The sequence below is a fragment of the Cervus elaphus genome, chromosome 20 (genome assembly GCF_910594005.1).
Source record: "Cervus elaphus chromosome 20, mCerEla1.1, whole genome shotgun sequence".
Lineage (NCBI taxonomy): Eukaryota > Metazoa > Chordata > Mammalia > Artiodactyla > Cervidae > Cervus > Cervus elaphus.
Window position 1 is genome coordinate 119,809,159 of NC_057834.1, and position 12,760 is coordinate 119,821,918.

At 38.1% G+C, this 12,760-nt stretch overlaps 1 protein-coding gene across 1 annotated transcript in view; it reads left to right on the plus strand.

Annotated features, from left to right (window-relative positions):
• Nucleotides 1–12,760, plus strand: part of EFCAB14 (EF-hand calcium binding domain 14) — a 40,701-nt gene that overhangs the window by 9,683 nt on the left and 18,258 nt on the right. Inside the window, exons 3-4 of the mRNA XM_043876474.1 lie at nt 2,046–2,191; nt 11,939–12,037. Of these exons, the coding sequence (XP_043732409.1) occupies nt 2,046–2,191; nt 11,939–12,037 (245 nt within the window). The remainder of the gene's footprint in view (nt 1–2,045; nt 2,192–11,938; nt 12,038–12,760) is intronic.

Sequence of the window (12,760 nt, forward strand, 5' to 3'; positions counted from 1 at the left end):
AAATTCAGTTGGGTGCTAAGTGCTATGTTAATTTAGACTGACTGTTAAAATATTCCTACTACATGAGATGAATGTATTCCTGCAAACTGGGTGTAAATCAAGTGTCACATTAAAAGCACTTAGCCAAGGCTACTATTTATAAAGAACTCCTTCACATATTTTTTAAAAGTGAATAAAAATATCTAATTTCTTTTAATAATTCTGAATTTTCAGATAGTGGGTTTGTTTACAGTGAGGACACCACCACCACCCCCTGGTTTTTGTGGGGATTTTTTGTTGTTGAATTTATTTGTTGAGTTTTCCTTGTTTAACTTAATTAAGATAATATTAACTTCATTTTATACCCTATAATCATTTCACTGGACAAGCATTTAAATGCTTCTATGTACCTGGGACTGTGCTGGTCCCTGGGATTACATGACCAAACAAGACCTGATCGCTGTCCTCAGGCAGCTCTCTTCAGTCTGATGGAGGAGACAAATAATTACAGCACAGCATGTTCAGTGCTCAGTAGAGTTTGGAATTGTAAAGAAGTAACAGTGGCCTCAGGTAGGGGCCAGCTATCTGTACTGAATCTTGAAAGGAATCAACTAGGCTAAGGTGGAGGAAATGAAGGGGCAGAAGTCAACCAGGCAGAGGCTAGTGTGTGCAGTCACTGAAGCTTAAAGAGGTTGGTGTGCCTGGAAAATCAACTTGGCTGGAAAGTAGACTGAAGTGTGGCTAAGGTGATGAGAAATATGGTTGAGAGGTAAGCAAAGGCCAGATTCATTCAGTCATTAATACTTACTGAGTACCTGAAGTGTGCCAGGTGTATTCTCAATGCCGACCATACAGAAACAAAAAAAGTTTGAGAACTTAAGATTTTAGTAAATAGTTTTATATCTGTCCCTTTATGCCAGTCTTTTATTTTAAAAAGAGCACATGATAACTAATCAAGCAGTTTTAAAGAACTATGGCTTTAAAAGAAAGACATAGGTTTTATTCTGGAGGACCAGCCATTATCAATATTTTATTTTCCATGAAAAGGAAAGAATACTCTAAAGATTGAAGTTTCAGAAAGCACTCTTTCAGGCCTCTGCCGTCAGGCTGGCGAATGTCTAAACCATCCAGAAGATGCTGTTTCTCAAAAGAAAGACCAAATTCACCTAACATTTTTCTTTATCTTCTATTTCACTTTGAGCTTTTGGGTTGATTTAAGATTTAAGAAAGCACTGTTTGCTGTTTATGAAAAAGATTTAAAATCTTAGTTGTCAAAGCAGCGTTTGAAAGGTAGTAAGAATCTTATCTTGCATTTGACTGATTTGAGGTAGAAAAAATAAATTTAAACATTTAGAGATATAACTTAGGCTGTCACCTTGAGCATTGATGGAGTAAAGTTTATTTTACTTTGTTGACCAATCAGAAAGTTTCTTAATTGAGCAGGTCAATACTTAACATTTATTTATCACTTATTATATGCCTGTTTAGAGATATAACTTAGGCTGTCACCTTGAGCATTGATGGAGTAAAGTTTATTTTACTTTGTTGACCAATCAGAAAGTTTCTTAATTGAGCAGGTCAATACTTAACATTTATTTATCACTTATTATATGCCTGGCCAGCTGTGTTTAGTGCTTTACAGCCCTTCTTTCACTTAAAATATTTTCACAGGATGGTTAGAATTATCACTGTATTACACATGAAGAAAGTGAGCTCAAAGAATTTGAGTAATTTGCTCAAGATCACAGTAAGTTACCAAGTTGCAATTCAAGTCTAACTCTTTCTGCTGATGTTGTTTGTTATTGTTTTTAGCCACCTGGCTTTAAAAAAGTTGTACTGCCAGTAGTGAGATAGCCCCAGTTAAATGAAGCTTTAGTGTTAAAGGTACACATTTACAGAAGTAAAAAGAAAGTAAAAAGTGGAGTTGATAGATAAGATTTGTCATTATCCTCCTAGAATTAACTTTCATTAATCTGTCTTCTTTCCTGCTGTATGATCATTTTTTCATCTTGGAGCCATGAGGGAACTTTATGGCTATTTATGATTGTTCTTATGTTTGCTTTTAGTGGAATCTAATCAGAAAAGCTCATTCCAAGAAATTCCCAAACTTAATGAAGAATTACTCAGCAAACAAAAACAACTTGAGAAGATTGAATCTGGAGAGCTCGGGTTGAACAAAGTCTGGATAAACATCACAGAAATGAATAAGCAGGTAGCAAAAGTGTGTTCTTTCTGTATAAGCTATGAATGTTTCATTTTGTCTGTCTAGTATGTATCAGTAAGTGTAGGGAACTCACTTCAGATTGTTTTACGTTTTGAAATGGTGCTTTGCATACTGTGATCCCAACACATTAAAGTCAGGTAAGATAGATAATGGTTATGCATTTACCAATTATTTAAAATGTTAACCCTTTCTACAGAGGAGCAGAGTTTTACCAAGTAGAGAAGCTTAGAAGGAGTTAGAAATTCATGAATCAGCTTTTCCTAAGGAGCAGTGTAGATATTAAATGTAAGAACGTATCGCCTAACCTCCCTAAGAAAATTGGATAACTGGTTTTTATCAGATAATGAGAGCTTATTTTGCTTAATAGTGAGTAATTTGCTCAAGATCACAGTAAGATACTGAGTTGTCTGTAAGTTGCGAACTTACAGACAGCCTTGGGATGTGGTGCTGTATGCCTCACTGGAAACTTATCAGCAGCTAATGATAATTATTATTCTAGAATAGCATTAGAGGAAATGGCAGAGTTGGGTAAATACCTTGACCACGCAAGTAGGCTTAGAGCCAAAACTTCCAGTCCCTAAATTGGCCAGATCTCACATTGATTCCGAAAGAGGGACTGCCAGAGGAAAAAGGAGTATTCAGAGGATGTTGATGGAGCATCTTATATAAATAAGGTGCTGCAGCAGCAACTCGGTGGCTCTAGCCCTTGTTCTCAGTTTGTGTGCTTTAGTTAAGAAAGACATGCATTGACTGAAAAGAAAACTCAAGTGCCAAGTGAATGGTCCACCCACAATAGTCCTTAAAAATAGCTTTGTCATTCCTGTTGTGACTAAAAGGATGTTCTGTTCTTCGGAGTGGAGTCACAAAGTTCAGAATCAGTCAGGGCAGAGAGCTCTGTGCTAGAATAAAGTGCTTGCCAGTGTTTCTGAAGCTACCTGCGTCTTTCAGCAGTAGTTTGGGAGTGGCGCAGGCCAGCACTTGTGACCACAGATCAATGACCTAGGGCAGTGGCTTTTAGACTTTTGCCTGGAACCCACAATAAGAAATATTTTCCATAATTACCCAGTAAACCACATACATGTGTGTGTGTGCACGCGCACATGCACACACTTGGTCACATCCGACTCTTTGTGACCCCATGGACTGTAGCCCACCAGGCCCTCTGAAAATGGGATTTCCCTGGCACGAATACTGAATGGGTTGCCATTTCCTTCTCCAGGGGATCTTCCCAACCCAGGGATTGAAACCTTGTCTCCTGTATCTCCTGCATTGGCACTTGGATTCTTTACCACTAGCGCCACCTGGGTGTGACTGAAATAAAAGTTTCTGAAAACAATCACTTGCCTTAATATAATGCTGCCTTATGATATTTTATTTTTTATTTAGTTCTCTTTCATTTTTATAAGTATCATGAAATAATTGATGGGTTAGGGCACCTACTATTGACTAGTTAGTTATCATTTAGACTTGGACTCTCAGTAATAAGGGAAAAGCAGGGATTCACTCCTTTTTTACAAGAAATATAGGATAGATTCTGACCTTGCTTGTATTCACAGAACAAATGAGCAGTTTGGCCAGAGAGTACAAGTGAAAGTAAACCACCATGAAGCACTGAGAAATAATTAGCATCTCTTTCTGGGGCAAACCATGGGTTCTTTTGCAGTTCTGAGGCATCTAATTATACCAGAAGGTTGTCCATTGTGTTCTGAGCTTTGAGCACAGTAATAATGATGATGGCACTTAAGATGGTAACTGCCACCCATTAAATTCCTTCTTTATGCAGGCCCCTATTAGATGCACTACATATGAGATATCCTGTTTTGCTTCTGTAGCTCTATGTAGTAGGAGGTACTGTCTCTGTTTTACAGATCAGAAAACCAAGGCTCATTGAGGTTAAGAGGTTTACCCAAGGTCAACTGCTGTGTAGCAGTGCTAACAAAATATTCAAGTTGTAGAAACCTATTTTCTTTCCAGTTTTTTTATTCTACCTTCCATCTTTATATAACCTCTAAAGGATGCAGTAGGTGCTTAGTGGATAAAGCTGAAAGAATGTATTGTCAAGTCCATCGGGGCTTATAATCGATGATTATCTGTTTTAGTAACTTTTTTACTTACTATTTAAAGAGCACTTAATTTTAACCCCAAAGCAAAAAAGCAACATTTCAGACTTTATAGTATAAAATGGTCTAATAAGTAAATGGTCTACAGTAGCTATTTTTAATTTCACTAATGAAAAGTCATGTAATATCCATGAAAGTCATGACTTATCTTTTGGCTGGAATGTAGGGGCTTTTTTTCTTAATGGTTTGTATTTAATTCAACTTCTTTTAGACTCTTTGAATTGCATTGTGTGACATTAGAGATAAGTTTTATAATGCTCAAATCCAACCTAACATTCTAGAATGTGTCTATCAGAGACCTAAACAGCCTCTGATGTCAGTAATGGGAGAGTGTCCCTTGCCTTTCATTCTAGTTACACATGTAGCTTTGCAGTAGTTTTCCACAGATGTGGGCATTATTCCACCCAAGAGAGGAGTGCTGAAAAACAGAATCCAGCTTTGTGGTTTCCGGGACTGTAGCTGAATCCTGGTGACCAGTGTATGATCCAGGTCATATAAGTGAGTACGAAGTTCTCTAAGTCCTCTAACATTTAGAGGACTTGAATGGTCCTCTGAGAGAGCACTTAGAGGAAAATGAATGGTCAGCTCTCCAGAGCGTACTCTTTCTGTGAGTCAGCTGATAGCCCAGGCCTAGAGCACTTGGGGGCATGGGGAGAAGTGGACAGCGCCTCATCTTTCATTGCCTTGGCTTTCAGCTGTTCCTCTGGTTTGGGTGAAATGGTAGCTGCCAACTAGCCACACTGGCCATTTGTGAGGCCATGACCATTCTCCAGATACTTGTGATCAGGATAGTGCAGTACCTGGGAGAGTAGCTCTACCCAGATTGCTTCACCCAGAACACAGCTTGTTGTCTGTTTAAAATCTGGCCAGTTGTCAGTGAAAGGAGTTCTTCCCTCAGGTGGAAAAAGGTAATCACACAATTGATACAGTATTTGGAATAATCATATCCTTGCTTGTCAAGTTGGTATAGAGCCAGTTGTGTACGTGCTCTGGGGCATTGAATAAAAGAGATGTGGGAGAGACCCCTTCCCAGTACTTCAGGGTTGAGCATGTTAAGATAGTCTTGGAAGGCCCAGTGGAGGGTGTGGGGAAAGGGTTGGGAAAGGGCTAGCCAAGGAGATCTGTCACGCCCCTCCCAAAGCTTTGTGATGTATTTTTCCTATGTGTCTATTTCCTTCCCATCTTTTGTCTTTAAAATTTCACAAGTAATATGTGAACATATTCTTATATAAGATTTAATAGTAAGATACACATAAAACTCTTAAGAAAATTCTTCACTGCCATCTCTGTATGTGCCCCCATCATACACAGATACACACATTCCCTGTCCCTGTAGTTGTTGTCAATAGTCTGGGCTACATTTTTGCAGTTCACTTTATATACATTTACAAAATCATAATAGCTTTTAATATGAATTGGTTTATAGGTTATTGTATACACGTGCACACATATGTGTGACTTTATAAATGGAGTCATTAGGTACATATTCTACAGCTTTCTCTGTTTACTCAATATATCTCTATCCTTGTGATAGACATTTAGATTGTTTTCTAATGTTTTGCTGTTACAAATAAGAAACCAGTGAATAGTCTTGAGCACACATCTTTATGCTTGTGAGCATAATCTTTTTTTAAATTTACGTTTTCTTTCAGCTATATTGAGATATAATTAACACTAAGCACTGTATAAGTTGAAGGTGTACAGCATAATGATTTGATTTACATCATAAAATGATTATCACAGTACGTTTACTGAGCATTCATCATCTCATACAGATACAAAATTAAAGGAGTAGAAAAAAGTATTTCTCCTTGTGATGAGAACTCTTAGGATTTACTGTTTTAACAACTTTCATGTATAACATACAGCAGTGTTAATTATCTTCATCATGTTGTACATTACATCTCTAGTACTTATTTATCTTATAACAAGAGGTTTGTATGTGTTGACTATCTTCCTCCAAATTCCCCTCCCCTCCCCACCACCACCGCCATCCCCACCCCCCACTTATGGTAACCAACCACAAATTTGGTCTCTTTTTATGACTTTGTTTTTGAAGTATAATTGACCTGTAACACTGTTAGTTTCTGTTGCACAACAAATAATTTGGTATTTATTTTCATTTCAAAGTGATCACCAGTGTTACTTATGTCACCATACAAAGATCTTGTATAGTTATTGACTGCCTTCCCCATGCTGCTCATTTCATGCCTATAACTCATTTATTTTGCAACTGGAAGTTTGTACCTCTTTATCTCCCTCACTTAGTTCTTTCCTTCCCCCACACCCCTCCCGTCTGGCAGACACCTGTTTGTCCTCTGTATCTGTTTCTGTTTTGTTATGTTTGTTCATTTGTTCTTTAGCTTCCACGTATAAGTGATTTCCTACAGTGTTTGTCATCTCCGTCTGATTTATTTCACAGAGCATAATGTCCTTTGGGTTCATCTGTATTGTCACAAGTGGCAAGATTTTACTCCTTCCTATGGCTGAGTAATATTCTTTTGTATGTATATGTGTGTGTATGTGTATAGTACACACCACAACTTCTTAATCCATTCATCTGTTGATGGGCACTTAGGTTGCTTGTATATCTTTTCTGTTGTAAATAATGCTACAGTGAACATAGAGGTGCATATTTCTTTTTTTTTTTTTTCTCTTTTTGGTGTGGACTGATTTAGTTTTTTTTAAAAAATTAATTTCCTGACTTAAAGCAGGAACTTTTATTTAAGCTAAACCATTTCATGCATAGTCATTTTTTATCATTTTATACAGTGATTTGAAACTTATTAGGGTACTCTCTGGCTGCTTTTATCACTTTTATTTTTGATAGTGCATCTCAACTTTATGTTGGCATAAGAACTGTTTAAGGGAGTGTTTGAAACATACATCTTTTCTAATGTTTTCATTTTCTTCAGATAAGTACCCAGGAGTGAAACTGCTGGATGATATGGTAGTTCTGTTTTTTATTTTTTTAGGAATCTCCATACTGTTTTCCATAGTAGCTGCACAAGTTTACATTCCCATTACATTATGTTCCCTTTTCTCCACATCTTCTCCAGTATTTGTTATCTGTTGTCTTTTTGACAGTAGCCATTTTGACAGGTGGGAGGCAATGTGGTTTTCATGTGCTTTTTCCCTGATGATCAGTGATGTTGAACATCTTTTCATGTGCCTGTCTTCACTGGAAAAAAAATCTGTTCAGATCTGCCCATTTTTTAATCGGGTTTTTTTTTTAGGTGTTGAATTGTATAAGCTCTTTGTATATTTTGCGTATTAACTCCTTGTCAGATATATTGTTTGCAGATAACTTCTCCCATTCAGTAGAATCCCTTTTCACTTGGTTGATAGTTTCCCTCACTGTGTAAAAGCATTTTAGTTTGATGAAGTCCCATTTGTTTTTGCTTTTGTTTCTCTTGCCTAAGGATATAGATTCAAAAAAATATTATTAACAGCAATGTCAAAGAGCTTACTGCCTGTATTTTCTCGTAGAAGTTTTATGGTTTCAGATCTTTTTTGTGCATGGTGTGAGAGAGTAGTCCAGTTCAGTTCTTTTGCGTGTAGCTGTCTAGTTTTCCCAGCACCATTTGTCAAAGGGGCTATCTTTTCCCCATTGTATAGTCTTGCAATATTTTTTTGTAGATTAATGGCCCAGATAAGTGTGGGTTCATGTCTAGGCTCTCTGGTCTGTTCCACTGATTTATGTGTCTGTTTTTGTACCAGTCCCATTCTGTTTGATTATTGTAGCTTTATAGTATAGTTTGAAATCCGGGAGCATGATGCCTGTAGTTTTGTTCTTCTTTCTCAAGTTGTTTTGACGTTTTGAGGTCTTTTGTGTTTCCGTATAAAATTATTTGTTCTAGTTTTGTGAAAAATGCCATTGGTATTTTAATATAGATTGCATTGAATATATAGATTGCCTTGGGTAGTATGGTCATTTTAACAATGATTTTTTTCCCACTCCATGAACAATATATGTTTCCATCTGTTTGTGTCATTTTCTGTTTCTTTTATTAGTGTCTGACAGTTTTCCAAGTACAGATCCTTTACCTCCTTAGTTAGATTTATTCCTAGGTATTTTCTTCTTTTTGATTAAGCAAGTAACCTCTAGGATAGATATTTCTAGAAATGAAGTTGCTGGATTAAAGAGTATAAACATTTCAAGTTGTGACAGATACTGCTAGATAACCATCTAACAAGTGTCTCCAATTTATATTTCCATTAACAATGCATGAGAATACCTGTTTCCTTACGTGCTTTTCAGACCTCAATATCATTCATACCTTTTTAAAGGCATGGTTAAAACCTCCTTGATGTAATTGCTGCTGTTAAGAATTTATGGTTTGCTGCGAATATCTCTCTGGGGCTGAGGTTTCTCACTTATTCTATTTTTAAATGGATAGAGTTGAAATGTTGATTATTTGTCTGAATATTTTGGAACACTTATGGAGAATTCCATGTTTAAGTGCTTATTAAATTTTGTTATTAAAGAGCTAAGATTTATTTAGTATTTTGTTTGTATCAGTTACTATGCTAAGAGTTCTAGTTATCTTATTTAATCCTCATATCTGTTGCTGTGTTACATTTGCCCCAAAACTTCATGACTTAAAACAACAAACATTTATCATCTCATAGTTTTTCTCGGTCAGAAATTTGGAAGCAGCTTAGTTGAGTTGCTCTAGCGAGGATCTAAGGTTGCAGCTAAAATATAGTATCAAGGCTGCATCATCTGAAGGCTTGACTGGGACTGAAGGATCATCAGTCACAGGACTGTTGGCAGGAGTTCTCAGTTTGTCCCATCATGGCTTCTCCATGGGGCTGCTTGGGTGTTCTTACAACGTGGCAGCTGGCTTGTCCAGAACAAGTGATCTAAGAGAGAACAAAAAGGAAGACTTACTGCTTTCTTATGACCTAGTTTCCAAAGTTGCCCATTGTCACTTGCACTTTATTCTGTGGACCAAAAATGAGTCACAAGTGCAGACCACACTCAAGGGGAAGGGAATTAGTGTCCACCTCTTAAAGGGAAGACCATCAAAGAATTTGTGGACATATTTTAAAACCATCACACATCCCTGTGAAGTGGTTGTTGTTATACCATACTCCCAGTGAGGAAAATTAGTTCACACTTATGTAGTTTTATCTCTACTTCCTAGCCTCCACCCTCTGCTCTGCTCAGGCTCACCTTCTCAGTGTCCATCTCAGCCACAGAGTGTTCATTCTTAGCCATTCATTCATTGGGTAGATACTTACTGAATGCCTGTCTTTGTGCCAGGTGTGTTATGGAAAATAAAAAAGAGGTGGTCCTTGATGACATGGAGCTTACTGTCTGGTGGAGAAGAGAAACCTTCATTTAAAATCACACACATAAATAAATCATTGTCACTTTGAGAAATGCTATGAAGGAAGAATATTCTTGCTGTTGCTTCCTACCTACTCACTGATGCCACACTCACCCTTGTAACCTAGAAAGGAAAGCTGATTTGTTTCTATATATAAAACTCTTACTTCTCTGTCAGAGTCTGATTTGAGTCCTGCTTCAGTGAAGCTTGTCCCTTTCAACCTGCAGTAATAGTCTTTTCTCAGACTTTATTTGGTATCACATTTAGTACTTGTTTCTTTAATGATATCTTCATCTCCATCCCTCTTCCCTACCTCTGCCTCTCTGCCCTCCCCTCTCTTCCCCTCCCTCCTCCCCGTCCTTTTCTCACTCATCTTTTGATCCTGCCCCCAGGCCTTCTTTCTATCCTCCGAATATGCCAAGCTCTTCCTCACACGGGGACCTAGCAGTTCCCTCTGAAATGTACTTCTTTTGATCTGGCTGGTTAATTCCTTATTATTTGGATCTCATCTTAAATTTCATCTTCTAATAGAGGCCTTCTCTGATAGTCCAGTCTGAAGTAGCTACCCAGTCATTCATCAAGTCACCTTATTTTAATTTTCCTCTAATGCATCCCACTATCTAAATATTTTTCTTACATGAAATTCTGTGTCTCTTTGCACTAAAATGTAAACACGAATGATCATTGACATCTGTGTTGTTCACCACTGGAATAAAATATGGCTTGATAAATATTTGTTGCAGGAATGAATGAATGAGAAGGCTTCCCTAGTGACTCAGTGGTAAAGAATCCATCTGCTAATGCAGAAAGCACAGGAGATCCAGCTTTGAACCCTGGGTCAGGAGGATCCCCTGGAGTAGGAAATGGCAACCTACTCCAGTATTCTTGCCTGGAAAATCCAATGGACAGAGGAGCCTGGCAGGCTGCAGTCCATGGGGTCACAAATAGTTGGACATGACTTTGACTCAGCACGCACAAATAAATGAGAGGATTAATGAAAGGAAAATGGTCTGCCACTCCTGAACATATCCCTCCTAAAAGGAAAGAGGGAGAAAAGTTCCAGGGCTCCCCACTGTACTCCCTTGTTCAGAACATGCTGCTGCTTACTCCAGGAGCTCTCTTTAAATACTTTACATAGTACTTGTTATTATCTAATACTTTTTTTCTTTGTTCTTCTATCACCTTTCTACCAGGATGTAAGCTCCATGAGAGCAAAACCTCATGATCTTGTTTGCTACTTTCTCCGCAGTGTTGGGCGCAGAGAAGGTGCCAGATATGTGTTGAAGAAAAGAATAAGGGGTCAGGTTTACGCCTACCACAGGGTTAGGCATGTCACAAGTGCCCTGAACCTTCCTTGATTACTCTGTGAGGCCACTCTGAATATAATTGCTATTGGTAGGTCTGTGTCCTCATCCTCGAATATGGGACAGGAAAGCAGTGTGGAACTGCACCTTCAGCCACACTGCAGTTGTTGGAGTATGATCTCTGCAACCTGACATGGCGTATTACACAGATTCCCCCAGTCCTCATTCAAGAGAGAAGTCCGGCTACTTAGAATGTTATCCCTAAATCGCAGAAGGGAAGATACATTTTATTTTGATTCAACTCCTATTTTAATACATTCAGTCTGTCAGTCAGCCAGCAAGTTAGTGGGTATTTATTGAGCCCCTCCAGGGTCCAAAGTAGTGCTTTGGTTGAGCAATTGAGTTTGAAATATTAATCACATTGTTAAACCAAAACTAAGTCCCCAAGTAGTTGAAAGTGCCATTCAGGTTGTCAGGTTCAGTTCCTGTCAACTATATTTTGTGATGATGGGCTTTTACTTTATAATATATTTTCCCACTTGGGTAGGAACAAAAGTTCAGTAAGTAACTGAGGTGGTATTTTTTATCAAAATGAAATCTTTTAGAGGTCCTTGATCATTAGCTTTCTTCCTGTACAGTTGTTTAAGGGTTGTATTATAATCACTGCATCTTTTGGGCAATTTAAGATTTTTGGATCTTGTAGCTGCCAAGAATGGGGTAAAGAATACCTGCCTTTCCCTCTTTGGCCTGGCCAGGAGAGAACGGGTATTATTGCTGCCTTCCACACCTCAGATCTATCCAAGGTACTCCACAGAGTTCCTCTGTTCCTGTGAGCTGACGGGGCAGGGTGTCTGGATTGCAGAATCACGTGGCATCCAAAGGTGCCTTGACAATCCTCATCAACTGCAGTGTGTGTGAAGCGATGATTTGTTCTACAGATTCTGTTTTCATTGTTTATTACTCACTTCCTTTCAGATTTCTCTGCTGACTTCTGCAGTAAACCACCTCAAAGCCAACGTCAAGTCAGCTGCAGACTTAATTAGCCTGCCTGCCACTGTAGAGGGACTTCAGAAGGTAAGCGCTGTGTGTAGATACTGAAATTAACCAACTGTAATCCTACCTTCTTGCAAATTTTCTTTGAGAGGCTGGTATTTGAAATCAGCTACTCCAAGAAGACAGTAGCAGAGTTCAAGACGTCTCTGTTTTGGTGTGCTTAGTTGGGCTTTTAATTTGCAACAAGTGACTTTAACTATGGTTTATATGGATTCACACCATTTTATTTGGCTTTCCAAATCCCAGGAGTGCTTTGCTGGGACTCATGTTAACATGTGTGGGTTTGCTTTTCATTACTTGCCTTTTCAGTTCAACATCCACAGTGTCTTTATGAAAGCAGAGCAGTTGTACATGAGAGTTGCCCTAAATTGCTTTTATTTCCCATAATTGAGAAAGAGAGGTATTTTTGGTGAGTATGTTTTTATTGGTTTTGGTTTAAAAAAAAGGTTTGGAGAAGTACAAATAAAATTCCGGGATATGATAAATGTTGACAAAGATGTAGTGCAAAGAAAACTTTCGAACACTCCTGCTGAGAGTATAAATTGGTAAAAAGCATTTTAGAAAACAGTATATATTATTTTATAAAGGTGAAGGGGCACACCCTCTAAGCAAATCACTCTTCAGTATGTACTCTAGACTCTAGGCCCTAGGCAAACAGTACTTTAGAATTTCTGTTTACTTGATCCCTAGGATTCAGGCCAAGAGCAAGAGACAGTGACCAACCAAATGAAGAATATGTGAGGA